Raw genomic sequence first — 24,185 nt, 5'->3', positions numbered from 1 at the left:
GACTGGTATCTGTCCAAACCTTTATTGCAGCACTTAAACAGAAACTTTAGTGTTTTACAGATTTGTGAACAGTTACCCAAAAGTCCCTAAAATCACAATAACTTAAAACATTTTAGCCTATACAGCAGAATAGCATGTAAACCTGTTAATTTAACACATACTTGTGTAAACTCTTGTTTTAAACATTGACAGCAACGCAATAAACCTATTATAGGTAGACCAACCTACTGCTGCAATAGACAGGCCTACTGCTGAAATCTCTCTTTACATCTCATATACGGCAAGGTGCTGAACCCCACTGACAACCTATGGCTTTGAAAAGCTAACACTTTGTTTCTTCAATTAAAAAAATCTGACTATAAAGGCATTAAAATCTTTTAAAAAATCTATTTGTAATTTTGTATTATGCAAAGGTAAAAGCACTTAAAAAATTCACATTGCCTTTAAAAGTGTTGAATAGAAAAGACCCTTTAGTGTTTTTTAAATGAAAAAAAAAAAATCCCCTACAAACTATTTTGCAACTGTTGTGTGTATTCTGAAAATCATAGCTTGTCTCAACAAACAATATTTATCCTGGCAGGCCTCGTATGACCATAACGTATACACAACTTAACTCTACACAAACGAAGCAGACAAAATCAGCTAACGCATCAGTTACACAGCTGACACGACTGAACTCCTCACAAACGTTTCAGTTTTTGAGTGAGAGACATTGTGTAGTGACAGTTTCCATGACATTAATGTTGATACTAAACAACTTACACAGGCCTTTCTTAATATTTTAAAGTTATCAAATACATAATTCCTAGAATACTAGACATAATTCCTTATGGATTTTACAGCACTGCTTTTTACAAATATTACTGTATTCACAAGGGCTTACAGATTACCCTACTAAAAACACACAGGCATCCCTTAACATATAACAAATTCATTTAAATCAACACAAAGTTCTGAATGATATATCCCATGTCCAAAGAATAACAGAAAAATAATTTGACACAAGTTGATACATACATGTCTTCCATATGTCAGAAAGTAATGGTTCCTCCCTATTATTAAATCCATTGAGTTTTGAATGATTCACTCTCATCACAGAATCTCTTTCCTATTCAATGTCTTTCAGATCTTCATACACAAAGCAGCTGGAGTGTGTGTTTAAAACAGAGCTGCTTAGCGTGGCTGAAATATACACATAACACTCGATTAAAAGAGGTACTTGGGATCTTTGGCCTCCCGCATTATATAAGTCAAGGTGCAGTGCCATAGTCATTAACTTGTCCCACATATCTAAGTAATCAGAAAGCGTACAAAGGAAACAAAAAAGAGGGAATAACAAGTCTACAAATGCCCCTAGACACTTGTAAAATAGGTGCCCTCCTACTTAATGTGAAATGTAACAATGCTCATTCCTTGGCTTTAGTTCTGTGCAAAACATACAGTATTAAAGGAGGTACAAATTAGATCATGGACAAAGAAAGATTCAAACTGGAACATGGCTCATAGGATTGTTCAGCAAAGATGCATTTTAACATACACACACACACAAACACACACACACCGACAATTGTCTTAGTTAACCTGCCAGCATAAATTTGCCTTTGATATGCAACATCAGAAGAGTCACCTCAATACATCCTGGTAATACTAAACTTTAAAGTGAAACCACTTTCAAAGATCAGTGCAGCATTGCATAGAACCTTCACATTAAAACAGAGGGTTTTATATTCCAAGAGACTCCACAGCACAGAATTCAAAATCACACAAAGCAACATGTAGCTCTGCTTGTATACACAGGAAAGGATATCTATTTGAAAACCAAGCCACACATAGTGGTGATAAAATGATTAGCTCGACATCCACTCTACAAATACAAAAGGCTTTGACCAGAAACCAGAGGGAAATGGAAGAGTTCATGATCAAACTCAGTGAAGGGTAATAAAATACAGCAAGATCCAAAAGAGAAAAAAACTTAAAGGATTAAAAAAACACATCCTTAACATATACATAAGAAACCACATATTCCCATTGGATATATTCGAGTGTGTAATAAAAGAAAAAACCACACAAGCACAACCAGATGCTGCCTTCATCCGTGGTGTTCTTCCTCCACAGACAAGCGCACGCCTGCATCCGGTCCCACACACAGCCCGGCAGTCTTACGTTTCTGTGGCAAACCACAACATGATTTGATTTAAGGTCTCAGGCAGTATACCAAGCCTCAAATTTAACAAAACAAACAAACAAAACTCCAACCCATTCTTGTCTATACCCAGGCACACTCGTTACATGTTAATATGTTCTGAATACAAGAAGCTTCTGTCTTATACTCGAGATGTACCGAACCATGAATCAGTGTTTGTAGAAGAAGTCACCATGCTTGACTGCTCTGACAAGCGCTACATAGACTTTCCTCTGTTTCCAGGGAATGTAGTATTGTGGGGGAGGGGGGGGGGGGGGGGGGGGTGGCCAGGTACATTTAAAATGATCTCACTAATCATAATAATGATTATAAATAAATATATATATTATAAATAATGAACTATTATATACTATTGCTATTTATTTTACACAGTGATTTTACTCACTAGACAATTTAGACAAGAATTTTAGACAATTTATTAAGACAATTTATTAGACAATTAGTTAGACAATTTATTAAGAATTTAAGAGTAAAAGTACATTGAGAGGCTCAAAAGCCTTTAAATTGGGTTTAAATTAAGCTCTATAACGCTGTAGGTTGGCAAATAGTGGCCTAACATTCTGGGACTCATATTGTGAATCCTCAAATAAAAGAACCTGTGTAATATTTCAGTAGCCACAAGAGGGCAGAAGTGTTGCCAAAATGTTCTGTAATGAAAATGATCGATTTATCTACATAACCATCTCAATACAACCATTTTCTAAGTTTGATTTATGGTTGTGTAATAGATGACTATCTATTGTCGTAATACATGACAAACAACATAGCTCTCCCTCTCCCTCCCTCCCACTCTCTCTCTCCCTCCCTCCCTCTTTCTCTCTCTCCCTCCATCCCTCTTTCTCTCTCTCCCTCCTTTCTCTCTCCCCCTTCTTCTTTCTTTTCTTTATTTCTCTCTCCCTTCCTCCCTCTCTCCATCCCTCCAGAAACCTTGTGTACTTCAATCCCTGGAATCTTCATCATACATCTACATGTTCAGACATCCAAATAAAAACTGCAGATGGCATTAATGCAGATATGGTACTTTACCTGTTGGGTCATCCTGAGGCTCATCTTGTTCAAAGTGTTCTGTTAAAATATCATGGAAAGCAAAACCTTACTGACAACATGTACAAAATGTAAGCTTGTTCCTTCACATTTACATTAGATCATGTATACTCATAGCTCCATCCTGGTCAGTCGTCTTCCAAACAGCCAAATTTACTTGCACTAAATTGTGAGAAAGACCCTTAAATTCTTGCAATCCCTCAACAAAACTGGAGATGCCGCTGTTATATGAGCTATTTATACGAGTTATTTAATTGCAGTCGTTCATTTAGCGTGGACTCAACAGTAGCTACATTTACAGTAGTTTCATACAGTGAAATCAGGCTGCAATATGTAAACAAGTGTTATTCTTTAGCACAAAAATCAAGGAAAACTATCTGAGTGACTGAAAAGGTTAGGGCTTCATTATAGATCAATGTTCAGCTGAGCAAGGCAAGAAGTCAGCACATGCTCTATATTACTAGGACAAACCACTTAACTATCAAATAAACATAAACTGTACATTTAGTAAAAGAGTCCTGAAAACCTCCACTTTCTATAAAAGTGGTTCCTTTTTCTCCTAATCAGCACTTTTTGGTGTGCGTTACCTTTGGTACTTACCCAAGTCTGACTAAAGCTTTTAATATATTGTATGAATATGCATGAACCCCCACCAACAGTCTTAATAACTTGTTGACCAACCTGTAGCTTCCTCGTCCTGATCGTCTACATCAGCAGTTTCCTCTTCTGTAACATCACAGATCATTTCAGTGACATCATGACAGCAGACATGAACACCACTACACATTTCAGTGTTTCAAAAACTACATTTTTACTTTTAAGATCAGGAAACTAACAATAGTGTTGAAATAAATTACAAAAAACTTCCAACACTTTTTGGTCTATATTCTACCTGTTTCCTCAGGTGGTTGTTCTTCTTCAAACACTGTTAGGAAAAGAATGACAATGGTGTTGATATCCTCTTCTGTGTAATGTATTCTAAAGCTAATTTTATTTAACAGTATCAAACAAACAGAAGAGTTCACCTCACCTTCTGTTGGTGATTCTGTCTCTTCATCTGGAGGTTAGGGAGAAATAGCAGAAATTAATCTCACGCACAAGTGACATCACATTTCTTTAAAATCTCAAAAAAATCTCACCTGTTTCTTCTGTTTCTGATCCTGTGACGGCCTCTGTGTTCTGTAATATTTCTGCTTACAGGACAGATTTGACAGTCAAATTATTATAGAAGATATGCCAAGGCATTAAGTATCTATTATTATAGAAGATATGCCAAGGCATTAAGACATTTAAATAAGCCTTTTATTGGCTATGTGGTGTGTTATTGACAAATGCACACATATTTGATTGTAAGAACATAACCATTATGTCCAAAGATACACTGTATACCATGTACAATGATTTTCCTTAATATTGATGAATGCTGCCATTTCTGTTAATTATTGAATCATTTGGGTGTTGTACTGAGAATTGTAAATGAGAATCAAATACATGTTAAGAAGCTTATTCAGACCTGTTTTCTACAACTGAGAAATACTGCAAAGATTAAACAGATTCTACCTTTCCAAGATTTTAGAGGGAGTTATCCATACATTTGTTTAGTCTCATTTGGACTATTGTAATGCCTTATATGCTTGCCTTAGTCAAGGAGCTTTGACAAGACTTCAGCTAGCTCAAAAGGCAGCTGCTCGTCTCCTAACAGGAACTAGGCTGTCAGCCCTGTGCACTTTGTAGGTCTTCCTTAAAAGGTGCTGTCATAGTACAGCCCCTGACCCCTCCATTCGGGTGTGTGTGTGTGTGTGTGTGTGTGTGTGTGTGTGTGAGTGTGCATTCGTCTAATCATGTCTATATATGTATTTCCTTTGGGTGTGATTCTACATGTGCTCATGTGCTCAATAACTTGTCCAGTTATTGTTATGTGTTTAGGTTATGTGTTTAGGTTATGTGATTAGGTTATGTGTTTAGGTTATGTGTTTAGGTTATGTGTTTAGGTTAAGGTATTTAATGTTTGTTGATGTGCTTGTCACTCATCTTTGTCAGAGTACAATCCCTGCCGTGTGTGTATGCCACGTTTTTGTTTAAGTGCACTGGTTAGTTTGCGCAAATGTTATTTGTGCAAAAAGCAACACCTTGGTTTCTGCATTCTCCAAACTCCCCTTGTTACAGGTGCTATTTAAATAAAGTTTATTATTATTAGTGTTAATTGCATATACACATTATACATATATGGTCAAGTGCCTAATGGTATGTAGCATTAATAACTAAAAAAACAGGAAAAACGTTCCAGTCTGGGCAAATTTAATCTTATTCAGCATTAAAATGGTCCTTACCACTGTCTTCAGAAGTGTCTAACTCTGTCTCAGCCACTTCCTCCTCCATTATATGTTCTTCGGGAAGTTCTTCCTCATGTTTTGCTACTGCCTCCTCTGTAAATTCCTCAAGTGCGTCCTCCTCGTCAGGAGCTCCCTCTTCTGTGGTCTCTTCCACAGATGCTGCCAGCTCTATTGCCTCATCCACCATCCGCTGGTCCTCCACATTCTCAAACGATGAAGCTATGTCTACTTCTGCCTCCTCAACAGGTGTAGCCTCCAGGTCCTCTTCATCTGGGGCAGCTTGTTCACTGGGCGCTGCGTCCACGTCAGCTTCGGGCTCTTCGAACGTTTCAGTCTCTTTTACGATTGCCTCGTCAACAGGGGCTACCAGCTCAGCATAGGCAGCCTCCTCGAATGTCTCCTCAGGAGGGCCTGCTTCCTCTTCCTGAACTGGCTTCACCTCTTCCACCACTGGCAGTTTGTCTAGCACTTCTGCCTCTTCTTCCACAACTTCGGGTTCTTCCTCAGGAACTTCTTCTTCCACTTCTGATTCCACTTCTTCCTCTGCAGGCTCAGGTTCCTCCTCGACTGCCTCAAGCTCCTCCTCTACATCTTGCGACTCCTCCTCCGCTGCCTCAGGCTCCTCCTCCACTACCTCAGGCTCCTCCTCCACTACTTCAGGCTCCTCCTCCACTACCTCAGGCTCCTCCTCCACTACCTCAGGCTCCTCATCCACTACTTCAGGCTCCTCCTCCACTAGCTCAGGCTCCTCCTCCACTACTTCAGGCTCCTCCTCCACTACCTCAGGCTCCTCCTCCACTAGCTCAGGCTCCTCCTCCACTACTTCAGGGTTTTCCTCTTCAGCCTCAAAATGTTCTTCCACAGCTACAGGTTCTGTAATAAAAGCATTTGCACATTCTTAATGTTGTATTTCATAGCATCTAATTAATAAGGGATGTACTATAGTTATAGTGTTACAAGTGACTCTTAAAAAGTCTCATTATAGATTGTTGGTATTCATGTTTTTTTAATCAGAGTAATAATTAAACCATAGGCTTAAATACAAACAGCTACTGCATGGCCGTTGAAAGATTGTAGGTGTCAATGCAAAATAGCTTAGCTTGACATTGACTGACTGAGTTTTCCCCCATAGTTAAATAGCATAGCCAGATCTAAAGCCCCCTTAGATCATTTAAAAAATGTGAAGACAGTGAGAAAGTAGGAACATTGGGTGTGTGTGGAGGGCCATCGGCTATCTGTTTAGTGACATTAGCTTTATGCAAAATAAGGACCATCTATTTTACATTGGAGGGCTACAAATTATGAATCATTTACTAAACAGTGTTCATAGGAAACACTTTGTATATGTACACCATCCAGAAGAACAAGATTAAGCCCATTGGTGGCTTTAGCTATGAATGATTTGAGATATCTTTAATTAATATGAAACACAATTAACATTAGATATTTGAAATGTTTAAATGTAAAGCAACATTAATTTTCCAGGACAGAAAAGAAGATGTAAACACTAAATATACCCATACCTGCTGGAATATACCCATACCTGCTGGAATATACCCATACCTGGTGGAATATATCCAGCATATCCATACCTGCTGGAATATACCCATACCTGGTGGAATATACCCATACCTGGTGGAATATACCCATACCTGGTGGAATATACCCATACCTGCTGGAATATATCCATACCTGCTGGAATATATCCATACCTGCTGGAATATATCCATACCTGCTGGAATATACCCATACCTGGTGGAATATACCCATACCTGCTGGAATATACCCATACCTGCTGGAATATATCCATACCTGCTGGAATATACCCATACCTGGTGGAATATACCCATACCTGCTGGAATATATCCATACCTGGTGGAATATATCCATACCTGGTGGAATATATCCATTCCATACCTGCTGGAATATACCCATACCTGCTGGAATATACCCATACCTGGTGGAATATACCCATACCTGCTGGAATATACCCATACCTGGTGGAATATATCCATACCTGGTGGAATATATCCATACCTGGTGGAATATATCCAGACCTGCTGGAATATATCCAGACCTGCTGGAATATATCCAGACCTGCTGGAATATACCCATACCTGGTGGAATATATCCATACCTGGTGGAATATATCCATACCTGGTGGAATATATCCATACCTGGTGGAATATATCCATACCTGCTGGAATATACCCATACCTGCTGGAATATACCAATACCTGCTGGAATATACCCATACCTGCTGGAATATATCCATACCTGCTGGAATATATCCATACCTGCTGGAATATACCCATACCTGGTGGAATATATCCATACCTGCTGGAATATATCCAGCATATCCATACCTGCTGGATAGGGCTGGGTATTGATTCAAATTCCAAGAATCGATCCGATTCCGATTCTGAAGATTAAGAATCGATTTTTTTCGATTTAATCCGATTTAATCGATTCGATCCGATTCAATCCAATTCGGGGTTTAGTGTTATTAAAAATGTATTTGAGCTGTTTCCTGACTGTGTACAGAAGCAACATGTTAAAACTAGTATTATATCGATATTATTCAGCAAATAGTTACTGGCAGTTACTGATGGCTGGAAGACTGGTGAAAAGGGTAATCATAAATCTACCTTCAAGAAAGGTAATCCAGGACAATAAACAGAGGACATCTTTGAGGTGTCTATATCTGCAACAGTGTGCAGGCATGAAAATGGGTCAGGGGTTAAAAAGGTGAGAAGACCGGGGGGCGGGGCATGTGACGTCATGGGGATACGGCGACGGGGCGTTGACATGTGACGTCATGGGTAGACGGCGACGGCGACGGGTGATACCAAATATTACGGAGCCCGTAAGGTGACATCATGTAAAAAATATAATAACGAGTGGCCACGACTTACTAACGCATGCGAACAAGATAATTAAGTATTACTTTATATAAAGCCAGGTTTACCTTCCTTGGGCAGTCAGTTCGCGAACGTCCCTGGGATCTGCTTGCTTTGCTGTGAAAAAATAAACTTTGTTGCCGCGTGTGAAAGGCGACATTAATATCTCCCACGCGTTAATAAGTCGTGGCCACGCGTTATTATTTTTTTACATGATGTCACCTTACGGGCTCCATAAAATATAGTAAAATCTATTAATTTTTTTTTTTTTACTGTCTTGTCAATGGATTCAATGTATGAAGCCAGATCCTTAAACGCGAGAAGCGGCTTTCGCCATGCCAGATGGCTCAGTCAAAACCATTACGTCTTAATGAAACAATAAATACATCAGCGGCGAAAATGAGTGTAAAAATACCAGGTTCACGTGTTTTTATTTTCTAACATGGGCTAAAGCACAGAGTAGACTCAAACGACAAGCGTTTACAACTTCATCTTCAACGTTTTCAGCCCTGTCGCGAATGTTATCCTCACCCGTCCCTGGATTCACCAGTTACAACTACAGACACTAGAAAAAAAATCTCGTTTCTTATTTTATGTCACCGTTAACTACACGGGGTTGACGCGAACTTAATAGAGTTCTATCTATCTACCTATTTATCACAAGAGCTTGTGGCTCTGACAGTATTCAACGCTGTAGCGAACGGCAGTAACTTTGTTTTACCGCAAAATATGAAAATGTACGATCTGGTAAATGTAGTGGTAAATGTACGATCTGGTAAATGTAGTGGTAAATGTATGATGTGGTAAATGTTCGCTCTTCTGTCTTGTCACCGGTGTAGCACTGGGTCCTGCTTCTCGTCCCGCTTAGCAGTAAATGAATAACATGAATGAAGAACGTTGGTATGATTGAAACGCTATTTGGCCTCTATGATGGTTCTGGGCGGAAACTGCTGGCCACTTTGTCATTGAAATGGCCGATTTCGGAAGTGTTCTGTTTGCTTATTAAGTCAATATGATAATTAAAATATATACATATAACCTCCCGACCCCCCCCCCCCCCCCCCAAAAAAAAAAAACAAAAAACTCATCGGATCTACACGATTCACGTAGGTCACCCTTTTCAACTTCAAAACGGCGAATTTCGCCGAAAGGTGACAGATTATCATGCCTGAGTGTGGTTTGTCTATTTAATTTGCGCTCGCGCAGCGTCCTGTGCTCGTCGTTGTTTGAGTCACACATGTTCTATGTAAACGTGTTTTATGTGCGCTGTCTGCGCTTTGGTAAATGTAATAAACGTAACGATTTGGAAAGTGCAAAGGATTCTGTCTCGTCCATAGCCTTGCGCCCAACGTTACAAGAACATTTTAAACTTTTTTTAAACTGTAAAAACACTGGGTAAATGGTCAGTGACACGGACTAACTGTAAATAGTCACCGACACTGGATAAACTGTCCTTCTGTTTTTAGATTTCCGATTTGACTATCGTCGTTACCGGCACTGTCCGACGCCAAGTCGTTTTACAGTTAGTTAGACCGAGCACGCCTGCGTGAATTCAGTGACGAGGCGGGGGTAAAAGTTCACTAAAAAATCGATCTTTGGACGTACGAATCGATAATCAGATCATCATATGCGAATCGATTCTGAATCGGAAAATCGATTTTTTCAACACAGGCCTACTGCTGGAATACCCATACCTGCTGGAATATACCCATACCTGCTGGAATATACCAATACCTGCTGGAATATACCAATACCTGCTGGAATATATCCATACCTGCTGGAATATATCCATACCTGGTGGAAGTTGACTTGATTCTTCAGCTTCAACAGCTTGTATCTCTTCTTCTACAACAGGTTCAGGTTCTGTTTGAGAACAGATGGGACAGAGTAAGAAACGCCTGTAAGCACCAAAGCACCAGCAGTGAATGTTAGCTGTGACTTTCAATACCTGTAGTACCAGTACCCCCTTTAGCACCAGTACCCCCTTTAGTACCAGTACCCCCTTTAGCACCAGTACCCCCTTTAGCACCAGTACCCACTTTAGTACCAGTACCCCCTTTAGCACCAGAACCCCCTTTAGTACCAGTACCCACTTTAGCACCAGTACCCCCTTTAGCACCAGTACACCCTTTAGAAACAGTACCCCCTTTAGTACCAGTACCCACTTTAGCACCAGTACCCCCTTTAGCACCAGTACCCCCTTTAGCACCAGTACACCCTTTAGAAACAGTACCCCCTTTAGCACCAGTACCCCCTTTAGAAACAGTACCCCCTTTAGCACCAGTACACCCTTTAGCACCAGAACCCCCTTTAGAAACAGTACCCCCTTTAGCACCAGAACCCCCTTTAGAAACAGTACCCCCTTTAGCACCAGTACCCCCTTTAGCACCAGTACACCCTTTAGCACCAGAACCCCCTTTAGCACCAGTACCCCCTTTAGCACCAGTACACCCTTTAGCACCAGAACCCCCTTTAGCACCAGTACCCCCTTTCAATAAATGCTGCTCACTGGTTCTCACCCCCCCCTCCCCACCCACCTTGATGACCTCATGCATCACAAATATGCATTTCCCCTGCTGTTAAAACATCTAAATCACTTCATAATAGATTTTCCCATTACTTTAACTCCTGAACAGACTAAATAAATGTGTTGTTGAAGGAAAACTCAATGTCTAATGGAATAGTGTAAATGGAACTCTAATAATTCACAATGTTTTGGCAGATGCTTTTACACACTTCAGTATGACACTACATGGCCCCTGGAGACCAAAACCATGATGCTGGAGTAGTTATTACTGTACTATATCAGTAATGTGAGTATATCAAACATAGGTTCCCCCAGCCACTTTGGTGGTATATAGCATGCAAATGTTATCCTCACAGTTATTGCTCATTTACACAGTAAAAGTATTCGTATTCCCAAACCCGAGTCCACCAATCAGGGAACGTCTACTGACAGCACAGGTCACACATCACATAATCCACACAATGTTCTTCACTCTCATAATCTGCTCTGTACTGCTGGGACACCAACCCTAGCACAAGGCCTTATATGCACAACAGTCAGTACTACTGAACTTCTAGAATATTGAGTTCAGCAGACTGCACTTAGATTTTAAAATGGTGATCTGTGAAGTCCTCCAAATATAGCTGCCCTTTACTGTTCTGAAAAGGTCAGAAGGGTCTTACTCTCATAGTGGAACATTTTGAGAAATAAACACTCAAAACTAAATCTATGGAACTACTTGTGTAGCCATGTGCCTGGGATTTTTTAAAATCCTAGCAGTGCCACAGCATAGCTGAAAACATAACTCCTGAACATTACAATACATTGCTGTGTCAGTTAGGTTATATTCTTAATTTCTATGAGAAGTAGTTTTCAAATAATATGCAAGAAACATATTTCAGATTTTTTGCTCAGTATTTGCTTGTGTAAATAATATAATCGTGACAAGTTGAATCAAATGCTTATGGTAGACTTCCATAACCTTCATATAGAACATTCCTCCTGACAAAACTGGTTTGACTTGTCTGGTTTATGGGCTTCCATTGTTGGACATGGATTTTCAGTCTAACGGATTCATGTGAGGGTTTTGTGAGTCACACTATCGTCCTGCTGGTAGAACCAGTTGCGACCAAGTTTTAACTTTCTTGGTGTTGTATTCAGGTTTCGATTCAGTTGTCCAGATAATCGTAATTCCTCAGGGTGACATTTTGATTTAAAACTTCAGAAAGTATACCCCAAACAGGATAATGCCACCCAATGTATCAGTTTTTATGGTGCGCTTTGGATTAAAAGTGTTTCCCTTTTTCCACCATGCTGATCACTGAGATCAAACAATAAAAAAATTTTAATCTGAAAATAAATAAATAAAAAAGTCATCACCCTGTTATTCACCAGTCCATTTCTGGTTGCCTTGTGGTTAAGAGTTAATTTGTCTGCGTGGTCCTAAGACATGTGTGCATGTAATTAATAATAGAAATGGTTGTGGTATCTTCAAAAATGTAATCCAAAGTCTTTGGCCTAGGTGTATTTAAACTTTTGGTCTCAACTGTATGGACACACTATGACTCATATGTCAGCAAGTTAATGTACCCACTGTTTATATAGACAGTTAAAGGGACTCCATTATAATCCTACTTACTTATTTCGCTTTTAATACCACACAGCATATAATGCAGATTTCAGACTCTTTCACATTTCATCATGGAGATGAAATGAAAATGTATCTATACAATGAAAATGTATCTAATCTGACCTTTCTGTGTTCATTAAATGATCAATATTTCTGCAGTAAAGTTAATTTATTTTCATAAATTACAGTTTTTGACGACTGCTAACGTGCGTTTGTCCAATCTGTAGTCACATTTTCAACTCCAAACACAGTGAACACAACATCAGTTTTCAGTGGCTATACTATTAGTTAAATTTATGTTGTTATGGCACAAAATGCAGTCATTTTACATGTTTTTATAATGCTTAAATTTTCTATACACACAAGGTTATCCAATAACAAAATTCTGGATCGTTTTTGTCTTATTTACAATTGCTCATACACAGCATACCAAAAATGAAAACCTAAGGTTCAAAATCTTAAATATCGTATAAAATGCCAAGTTCTGCAAAAACAAAGGCAGCTGAAAAGTTATTACTGTTGTACACATTTTTTGCACATATAGATCAATGAAATAAAATGAAGTACAGTAATGTACATGGTCAGAGAGGAGCAAATATAACAATTTGTCCTGCAATCTCAAGTGCTGGTTTGGTCCTTCACAAATGCCAGATTGGTCCCTATAACAGTGACCTCCTTCTTTCGTTTTTGAATGAACTCTACCAACAACTGATTCCAGAAGCAGAAAGGGAACAGGTGGGAGGAAACACCAGGACATTTGTGATGGGACAGTGTAGCATTTTGTCATTCTCATGTCATCACAAACTGGTTTATAGACCATCCAAGAGTGATGTCCCTTTTCCTCCCGCCCATCTCACCTTTCCTCAACCCCAGTAAGGAACTTTTTTCAGTCTGGAGGAGGAAGGTGTATGATCATCGGCCCCATGACCAAATGTCCCTGCTGCATGCAATGGATCCCAGCAGCAGAGACATTTCAGCTGAAGACTGCCAGGGTTGAATAAGGCATACCAAGCTTTTCTATCCCAGGTGCATGGCAAGGGCCAACATCAGATGTGATGTGGATTAAAACATGTGGCCAACTGCTGAAGACCACTTACATTACACGTAACAAGACTGTTCAGTTTTGTATTGTTTTTCCCCCTTGTGTGGCTTTTTTTGTATATGTGTATTTTTACGCATATGGGACCATGGCTAATTATGTTTACAATTACGGTAATAATTTTTTGGGTTAGGCCACAATTTACAGTAATGTCCCTAATACAGTAAAATATACCCTTTACTGCAAAACTGTTACTGACTCCTTTTTTGTCTAATCTACATTCCATATAGTACCAAACAGTAAATATCACTCATTGTGTAGACAGTATGTTGCCAAAAATGCACACATTTGAAAAAAAAAGTCCAAATGAAGCGGATTACAGTAAAAATGAGCTGACTAAGAAAACAGATGTTACTGTAAAATGTTTGTTGTTTGCTGGGACAGAGTAAAATTTTACATGTAATTCTGTTTCTGTACTGCCATCAAATGTTAGTTTTTTTTACAGTGGTTGTGCAGTGATTGATTATGTTCATCTCGAATAGAGAATATGTGCTAGTGTTTGAAAGAATGATTGGATACTGAACCAGGTTTGCTGTGTTTTAACAAAGTTGGTGTATAAAGAGAAAACATTGTTTGTGTTGTGAAATGCAGAGTTGTTATTTAGTTAAGAAAATGCACTTTTGAACACGATATTAACTATTTGGCTATTTGTGTGAGGTCAATGTGTTGCTGTGTTTAGTTTTGACAATGTATCACAAGTATTGGGAAACACATGTTAGCAGTCGTCAAAAACTGTAAATCTCATTTGGGAGGGTTTCAGCTTTCATATGAGTCATTTCTAAAACCAATCGATGAATTTAAAGTCAGGTTATAAGCTTTTGTTTCCACAACATGGATAAGCGACAGAACTTATGTCAGGGACTGTACAATGAAAATATATAGATCAATGAAAAAAAGCCCCAGAATCCGTTAACAGATTAAATGTTACATAATATTGTTGCTTGTTGTTCTGTTGCACTCTTTCTGTTCACTTTTGTGTGTTTTTGTACATGTATAGCAAGGTCGGTTAGGCAGAGGGTGCTTGTACTTAGATTTTCTTTAGGGTCACAGTGAGCCACCCTGGAAGCCACCAGAGGGCGCACGTGCACACTGACACACCCACACACACCTCAGTCCGCAGCACATCCTCACACACCTGGTCACACAGCCCTAACTATTGACACCTGGCTACCTTTAATTCACTCAGTCTATAAGCCCACAGGTCATGCAGTCCAGTGCTGCAGATTGTTGAGCCTTGTCTGTTCTTCACGAGTAGCCTGCTCCTTGGAAACACCGCCAACCCTGCTGGACTGGACCCGCTGAGTGCACCTTTTCCTTATTGTTGCCATTTGGTCTGAGTATTTCTGTTTCTTGCACCATGGGCAATGAAGCCGTTAGCTCACAGCCTGCTGCCTCTACCCCTGCCTCACAGGTCCGTCTTCCCCACCATGGCACCAGTTAACATCAAATGTAGGACAACATTTTAAAGAATGTAAACAGCCCAGAGGTTCTTTCTGCCTATAGTTCTATAATTTTTCTGTTCTTCACCTCGTCTTCTAAAAATGCCACATTTATTCCCCAAATCCCCATTTCCCATCTGCCTAGTGGTTTTAACAACAAATCTTTGGATTTCTTGCCAGTTTAAATTGTCAAATGTTATTATGCGTATTAACCCATGCTGTGATGGCATCAGCCTGTCTTTGACAATAAAACAGAGAATCTGATTGTACATTTACCTTTCACAGGTGCTGCAGGGGCCTCGTCAGTAGCAGGTGGGCTTGGACCCTCAACATTAGACTTATCTGCCAATCCTGGAGGTATCACATGTGGATGCAGATGAATGAGGCATATGGGTGTAATGAAACACTGGACTCTCAAAAGCAATGTGGTGTATAATACATGTTTATCTGGTGATACCTTCATTATACAAGTTGTATTATAGGCATTTAAAAACATGAACTGACATTTGGTTTACTTTTGATCCAGGCCTTTTTATTTGTAGCTTTGTACCAAAGATATACTGGGTCAGTAAGAAGCTGAGAAATAGAGAAAAAAGCATAACAGACAGGAAAAAGCAGGAGGGAAGTAAAGACAATAAAACAGGCAGATACCCTTTCAAGAAGAAATATTTAACCATGACGTACAAGTACCAGGAGAACTGTCTCAATGACTTTACTAGGGTTCCCCAGAAAAAGAAGTTAGAATGTGACTCTGAATGTCAATGTAATGGGGAGAGGTCAACGCCGACATCACAACATGGGGAGAGGTCAATGCTGACATCCCAACACTGCTCTCATTCATTTGTTGTTTTCAAACTTCAGAAAGTCAGAAATGTGTGTACAATTTATTTACTCAAAAATAAGTCTAAAAATGTAGAGAATAAAACATTCAGCAGAAGAAAGTGGATTACATTAGCAAATAGCACCTCTACTGTTCTCACCAGCTTCCAAGACCCTGAAGGTGCATCACGTAAGGCACTCAGCAGTTAAACCACTTTCTCCATATGCAATAAACCAGTACATACAGAAAGTTTAGCCGAATGGTCCGGCATGGACGCGCGACACCCAGCGAGTTTGTGGCTCCCCAGTAACAGACTCACTGCTTCTTTTTCGTCGCCGCCTTTTTGGCTTCTTTCGCCTTGCCGTCCTTGTCCGATTTTACACCCTCGACATCGACGGGCTTGTCAAGGGGTTTCTTATCCTTCTCTAGTCTTTCCTTGTCTTCATCGGTTTCTGTCTTTGCCATCGCGGCCGCCTTCTCTCTCTCCTCTTTCTCACGCCTAATCCTCTCCATGGCCTTCTCTACGTCTTCCTTCTCTATGTTCTGGCCCTCCTCTCGGAGCCGAGCCTGGGCCCTCTCCCAAGCCCTAGCCTCCGACTCTTCCTGGAGCCGCTCCATGGCCCTCTCTTCCTGCTCCTTGGCGAGGATGCTTCGCACTTCTGCCAAGGCCATTTTGGCTATCTTCCTGGCCTCCACTCTCTCGTGGATAATGGTGAGTTGCTGTTTTAGTGCTTCTCTCAGTCTCAACCCAACATCTTTGGCCTGAGAACGCTCTATGGGAGCAAGAGCTTAACTTCATAATGTAAACGTGTCAGCAGAATTTCAAACGTCACACTGCAAAGCCATTAAAATGGATTGGGTTGGGTCAGATGAAAGATGCAATTTGAAAACTATTAGTTCCTTCTGTACAAATTCACAACTTGTAAAGAATCAAGCTCGTTATCTTCTTGTCTAATGGGTAATATTTTATCAAATACTTTTTTATAATTTAAAGGATTTAAAAGCCTATAGATTGGATACACATTGGTCATTTAGGCTTAAGCACAACACATTTTGATCTAGCAGAACTGCAATATATTAGGAAGGAAACAAATAGTACTGATCCAACCACAGTGCTCAGAGTATGGAGTATTATTGTAATGTACACAACCACAGTGCTCAGAGTATGGAGTATTATTGTAATGTACACAACCACAGTGCTCAGAGTATGGAGTATTATTGTAATGTACACAACCATGCAGCCTTGAACATGTTCCAGTCCCCATGTGGCAAAAAGTTACTGAAGACTGGGAAGACTCCATGCACCTCATGTAACATGAATTATTTGTAAGTGACATATAAAAGAATACTCATTAGTTTTCAAAGTCTCAAATATTTCAAACAAAATGTTTCACCATTACGTCTTATATCACACTAGAGGCCAACACTAAATACCTCTTTTGTCGGACAACTCTCTTGGCTCATCATCTGTTAGATGAAGGAGAAAACATACAAAAAAATAAATAATGCTCTTATATCCGACAACCAGCAAACATGCACATCAACTAGAAAAAAATCCAAAATTGTGATGAAATCAACTATTTAAAACCAGAAAATCAATTTAAAAATTGTAACCCCACCACAGGCAAATATTACAAACTCATCCATGTTTAACATAGCAACTATATTAACAAGACACGCACACGCAGTGTACTGCATGGTTGAAATAATATGATACAATCACGACTGACACAAAATCCTCCTTTGAAAAGAATTAACATTGATCCTGCCTAGATTATACAGTGTGAATTAGTACACTAGGGCGTAATATACTCTAGATGTCTCTTCTATTTCTAGTGTTATAGTATTTCTAGATGTTCTTTCAGTTTCTTGTACCAGTAAATACTCCCATACGGATACAACACATGCCTTTGCACTTCTGAATAAGGAAAACCGAGTATATATAAACCTAATTTATCTATTCTGTACATTCTCAAGCTCTGTAAAAAAATTAAAGCGATTAAATTAATGGCAAGGCCCTTGGCAACATACTCCCCAAGTAGATTTGTAACAGTAAACACTGTTTTCCACAGAGCTAGGTGTCATACTTGTCCCTTTCAAAAGAGGTGGACATTCCAGCTTCAGAAAGTAAAAATCCTTCCCAGGATTTTATTCAAGCTTGCTGGATTTTTTAATTATTGCTAGGTACAATTAGTGCAATCAACACAATCCAGGAAGCCTGGGCAAAATCTTGGTGAGGACTTTAACTTTCTGAACCTGGAATGTCCACCTCTGCCTTTCAAGCATTGTACGTTAAATCATATAACCAGTATGTTCCTATACACACAACTTTCTCGAGATCATTTTATTGGCATTTAGGAACTAATTGTTGACAGTTACAGAAATCTGGGGTTCAGGGTGTTAAAGTGACAAAAATCTGGTTCTAATCAGCCAGCGATTCTCTTTTTAGTGAATGATTCATGTTAAAATGTCCTTCAATGTTCATCTGCTCACACAACCTGCACATGTCTCCTGCAACCCCAGAAACTCAGTTGAATCAAGTTGCATCTAAGCTGCTTACAGAGAAAGACGCCTGAAATCACAATTATTGCTCTTTTTACAGTTGATCTTGTTAAAATGGTTAGTGACGAAGGTAAATTACCCAGACTTCATGGCCAGATGGAGCTGTTACACAGCCATGAGGAAGATATGGTAAATGGTAAAACCTAAAGAGTATATTACTATCATGTTATAGTGATGTGATGGGAACCAGGAGGACCTGCACACTTTTGAAGATATAAGCAATAGAACATCTCATGACTGTAAATTGAAAATGGCTTTTACAGAAGAATTGCAAAATTTACATAACTTACATAGCCTTGATATTTACAAAACATATTTACATAAGATATTTACACAGTTGAAACTTTCCCAGTGACATGTTCTCTCTGAGGATTTGTTGGCAACCTGCCCAGCACTTCACGTCCGAATCTCAGAGTCTAGGTCATTATCTTTTCCTCTAAAAAAAGTGCATGCGCCAGGATCGCAGATTAAGAAACAGCTACTGATTTTGAAGGCCCAAGATCACACATGTTTTTTGACCATGAACCCCGTCACTCTGTGACGTGCCAGCAACGTCCTCTGCTGCCGCCTCGGTTTCTTCGTCCTCTAGCGTTTCGAATGGACTCATTACATCATAAAGGAAGGTGAAGAAGCCTTGAAACCAATCAGAGCCCTCCTCCGCTAAAATATTGAAGACTTCCTCAAGGGAGTCAGAGTTTTCTTTGCTGCCATCTTTGGTCAGCCCTACGCATGGAAAAACAAAGAAAGGGAAAAGAGAGGGAGAGGCAGAGGGGGAAAACCAGTGGTAGAGCAATATAGAAAGAAAGGAGAGGAAGATGGATGCAAGATTTAGTAGATAAGGAAACTAGTGCCACCTAGAGGATGTTAAAGGTAATGCGAAGTGTGAAGTGTGGAAGGAAGCAGTGCAATAGGACATGCAGAGGCACAACTGGTCTGCAGGTCACATGACCCTCACATGACCTTCACATGACCCTAAAGCCTCATCACAGAGCAGAGCTGCATGACTGAGCAACACCAGCCTGGAAGACACTTTTTTGCTGAATTTTTGTGGACTCAAGTGATGGAATAATGAAAATAATACACAAGCATGTACACCTAGTTGTAATGGTAAGGTACTTATTTGTTAAGAAACAAACTGTATTTTACCCTTAAACCCTCCAGGTCATATGTCATTAACCCTATGTACCAAATTCACGGCACATACTGCAAAACTCATGCAAGCCCAAAAAAAAAAGAATTCTGAGTGTGTGTGGTGCAGTATGATTACACATGGAAACCTCTTCAGTATCATGCATGTGATGTAAATGCTGTATGATTACACATGGAAACCTCTTCAATATCATGCGTGTGGTGTAAATGCAGTATGATTGCACATGGAAACCTCTTCAATATCCAGAGGTGTCAATTCTAATTTCAGAAAGTAAAAGTCCTCACCAGGATTTTGCTCAGGCTTCCTGGATTGTGTTGATTCCACTAATTTTACCTGGATTGCACTAATTAGAAAATCTGGCAAGCTTGAGCAAAATCCTGGTGAGGACTTTTACTTTCTGAACGTGGAATTGACACCTGTCAATATCATGCACATGCTTTTCATTTTCCCTTGTTTCAAGGAACAAAAGTGAACCAAAGTCAGTCATGCAGCAGAAACCCAAAATCTAATAATCACAGTCCAAATTTCTGCACTTGCCTAGTAGCATCTTGGCGTCCTCCACGTCAAAGTCTCCATCGCCATCAGCATCATAGGATACAAGTTTACCTAGAGGTTACATTTTAGTTGCTTTAATGCAGTACTGGATTAGTAGTGTCTGAAATAATACACTAGAAATACTAAACTGGGCCTTATTTACCATCAGATGTTTGCATACATGTCTACATCATTATACTTCTTGGTTATATTAAATATAAAGCATTTATTGGCTAGAGTTCATTTAATAGATCATATCTTAACTGTCATAACAATACTGATATTTGTAATTGTGAGAATGTTAACAAATATTTATTTATTATTAGTTGTTGTTGATGTTCATTTCTGGCTATATGCAGTGATTGTTTCATTATTATTCTCAATATTCACATGATCCAACAATCATAAATTATTTGGCTTCTAGAGGTATAACCAAATGCAGCAATATAACCTGTTGTGCAAACTGATGCACAACACATTTAAGAGCTCAACAGTTAAAGGTATTAGAGGCTCTATTAGACAGTATTAGGCTCTAGAGGAAGAAGAAATGTTACTAATAAACACAGTATTGATATATTGTTCCAATGGGAGAACTTGTCTTTGGAAAGGTTTGAATACTACCCTAAGGTAAAACAGGACAAACATTGTTGAGGGAATGTTATATCCAAGGTAAATATCCATAAATAGTTAATGAGGTTTTGGGTCATTTTGAGAAATAATATCCCCATAATATCCTCAGAACATGACTTCAAATGTTACATTAATGTAAATGTAAACTTTACTCTAAACATTACATATATACCTTTATGATCATCATAATCATGGCATCTGATATCATACCTTGTAATATCTCTGAAAGATTATAACGCAAGTCCTTTGCTTTGGCTGCATGCAAAATTAAGACCAGAAACATTTCAGATCAAAAGAGTTATATAAATTGGTTTAAGCTACAGTAGACATAAACGTACATGACATAGACGTACATGACATAAACGTACATGTCCTGTTGCACTGCTGTAGTGTACTCACCAATGACACCCTGATAGTCAACCAGGTCGAAGTAGACCACGGCGACAGAGGTCCAGACTCCCAGCAGAGCCAGCACTATGAACCAGGTGAAGAAGGAAGAACCTTCTGCTCTCTTTCCATTCTTTCCAGCTGGCTGTTGCTTACCATCTGATCAACAGGAAAGAAATGACATAGTGACACAAAAATCAAAGCAAACAAGTATTAATAATAAAAAAGACAAAAGAATGATTAGAACAGCCATGTCCTGTTCCAGCCTGGAGATCTATCAATCTGTTCTGCTCCAACACTGATCCAACACACGCATTTGATGAAGGCTTTCAGTAGGACTTCAACATGCTAATGAGCAGAACTTTGCAGGGCGGTTGATCCCCAGATCTGGGCACCTCTTCTTCAGAGCAACGTGAACATTCACAAACATGCAAACCCAATGGGGACGGGCCCAACCGTGCACCACACACACACACACACACACAAGTCACAAACTTTAAGATACAGAAAGTCATTATGTATTAGAAATTCACCCTGAGGCACTAGTTGCTATATGTTTTTGAAAGCCTATATGATCCTGAGACACATGCATGTAGTTCACCCTACTGGCTGGTGAGGGGAGTATTCTTTAATAAGCAGGATTAGAAAGAAAAATACATCTTGTCTAACAAAAGATTTCCCATCTTGTGTCTACCAATAGAATGAAGAGGGGAAACCCCTCAAAAGGTTACAAATACAGTATTGTCACAACAAGTGTAGTTATTCTGGGGGGGCGATAACACCCTCCTAGAGCCGTGGTATAAATACGTGAGCATTGTGGAGACCACAGAGGGAGAATGAACAGGTGCAGTGTCCGCCATGTTCCTCTAGGTCAAATCCACACACAGATGTATGCACACTGATACCAAATTACTAACTTTAGATAAAGGTCACAACACTCGTGAAAATGTTGTTAATTAGTCTATGTTAATACTTTCTTTAATTGTTCGACAAATGTTATTTAGAATAACATTTGCCGTTTTTTAGAAACAAAATAGATAAGCTAGCATTTAAGACCACAAACCTCACCAAAAAACTTCAATTGTGTGTGGCAATTCAACTTTTCTATTTCTAAACCTCACCAAATCTTTCTAAAGGCAGAACTCCTCTACCTGCTTCCTGGTCCGCTGCCTTCACCTCAGCCGCCGTGTCCCCCATCCCTGTAGTGTCTCCCGTCCCGGTCCTGTCCAAACCTCTGCCCACACACAGCTGCCAAACGCTTTTGTTCCGAGTGAATCTGGCCACTGCCCGATATGGACCCTGGCCTGTCCTTGTGGATTATTTTTAGAACTTTCTGCTTGACAAGCCAGTGAAGCACAAGCTCACACTGGAAAGAGGAGTGAACCACGTTTCCATCCGCTCTTCTTTCTACCCAATAAGAGAGAAAGAGAGCAGGAAGAGACTAAGGAAGGTCATAATAATGACTTCAGTTAACAGGTTTTGGTTGGTTGGATGCTGCCCTCGTGTGGCCAAATGATGAATGGGCCTTTGCTTTTGAAATGGTACAGAGTTATACTAAGGGAACTTAAATTTGTTTCTCTACACAGGAACTAATTGCTTCTGGACAAAGAATACATTACAATGAACTAGACATCAAGGCTAATTTGACGTTTTTTATTGTTTTAAAACACACACGTGCTCCAGGTGCACTTGTTGTTTTGTTTGACTTTATATCACACTATAAGTGTACTTCCACTAGAGGCTTCCTCCCCTTACTCACCAGTGAGGACTTTTACTTTCTGAACCTGGATTATACAACTCTGTTCTGTAGTAGTATTGCTCAAATATTACAATTACACATTTCCAAGGGAGAAAATCTGTAACACCTCTAACCTTAAGGGGGCAGTATCACATGTTTTAAAATGTAATATGGAATATATGCCATGTAGTAACCAACAAGCCTTGGTATCATGTTGATACAAATTAGCCAACTATATAGAAGAAATTTTTATTCCTCCGACTGCCACCTATGCTGAAGACCAATATGGATTCAGGCCAGTATGGCTGTAGGACCCCCATACTCAAAAGCGGCCCGAGGGCCATGTATTTGTGGCCCGCGAGCTGTTTTGAAAAGTTTTTTTTTTTTATGATTTTTTTTTTCAATCGCGCTATCCGCTCTTATTTTGAAATCGCGCACCGCGATCTCAAGACGAGGCTGGGGACAATGAACAGATAGCAGATGACCAAATACGTTCGCCACCCCCCCCCCCCCCCACCCCCCCTCAACAATTTACTTCGTCGTCTTCAGTCATTGAAAAAATAAAATGTGGCCCCTCATCATTTCTATTTGAGTACCGCTGGTCTAGCATATTGTGATAAATTAAAAAGGTCAGAGGTCACTTTCAAAAATGGATTTCCACTCAAGCACATTTTTGCCCAGTCTGTGGTGTAAATGTCGTAAGACAAGGCAAACTGTTTAGAGAGTAAATAAATGTGCAGATAACAATAGATCAAAGAATAAAAGTCACAAGGCTTGTTTTACTTTGATATTTGTGCTATGTGAACTTTTAATGGGTATAAAATTGCCCTGAAACCTTCTGAACTGAGTCTTCTTTTGCCAATAATTCAGAAACCAAACAACTGCTAGCCAGACACACCCCAGACGTCACACAGACACACCCCAGATGTTACTAGGGCTGGCCCGAACAGCGTTTTTTGAGCTCCGGATATTCGGCACTGATTCGAAGCTTCGTTTTTAAATAAGACGGATTAAAAACGGATTAAAGTACGAAAAAATGTCGGGAATAAAAGTTATTGACAAAGCTTCCATATTCAACGAGGTCCAAATGTCTGTTGTTAAACTTAATGCAGGGGAGTTTTCAATAAGAGCTGAAACTTGATCTTGGAGATCGCTGTACTTCAGAGACAAGGCCTGTGAAATACTGGAGCGTTTGGGGAGAACGTAACCG

At 39.6% G+C, this 24,185-nt stretch overlaps 1 protein-coding gene across 10 annotated transcripts in view; it reads right to left on the bottom strand.

Moving 5' to 3' along the window:
* Window positions 1–24,185, bottom strand: part of asph (aspartate beta-hydroxylase) — a 28,661-nt gene continuing 4,476 nt past the window's right edge. The window contains exons 2-14 of one of the 10 annotated variants that reach the window (XM_076975906.1): window positions 22,359–22,644; window positions 21,250–21,396; window positions 21,061–21,105; window positions 20,224–20,292; window positions 15,431–15,505; window positions 10,275–10,343; window positions 5,578–6,453; window positions 4,387–4,440; window positions 4,278–4,304; window positions 4,140–4,172; window positions 3,929–3,973; window positions 3,230–3,268; window positions 1–2,167 (exon numbers count right to left, since the gene is read on the bottom strand). In XM_076975906.1, the coding sequence (XP_076832021.1) occupies window positions 2,160–2,167; window positions 3,230–3,268; window positions 3,929–3,973; window positions 4,140–4,172; window positions 4,278–4,304; window positions 4,387–4,440; window positions 5,578–6,453; window positions 10,275–10,343; window positions 15,431–15,505; window positions 20,224–20,292; window positions 21,061–21,105; window positions 21,250–21,396; window positions 22,359–22,434 (1,563 nt within the window). In that variant the 5' untranslated portion in view covers window positions 22,435–22,644 and the 3' untranslated portion in view covers window positions 1–2,159. The other 9 variants (XM_076975907.1, XM_076975908.1, XM_076975909.1 and 6 more) reach the window with 9 other exon arrangements.

Source organism: Brachyhypopomus gauderio, chromosome 16 (genome assembly GCF_052324685.1).
Source record: "Brachyhypopomus gauderio isolate BG-103 chromosome 16, BGAUD_0.2, whole genome shotgun sequence".
Lineage (NCBI taxonomy): Eukaryota > Metazoa > Chordata > Actinopteri > Gymnotiformes > Hypopomidae > Brachyhypopomus > Brachyhypopomus gauderio.
This window is presented reverse-complemented; position numbering and strand designations above follow the sequence as displayed.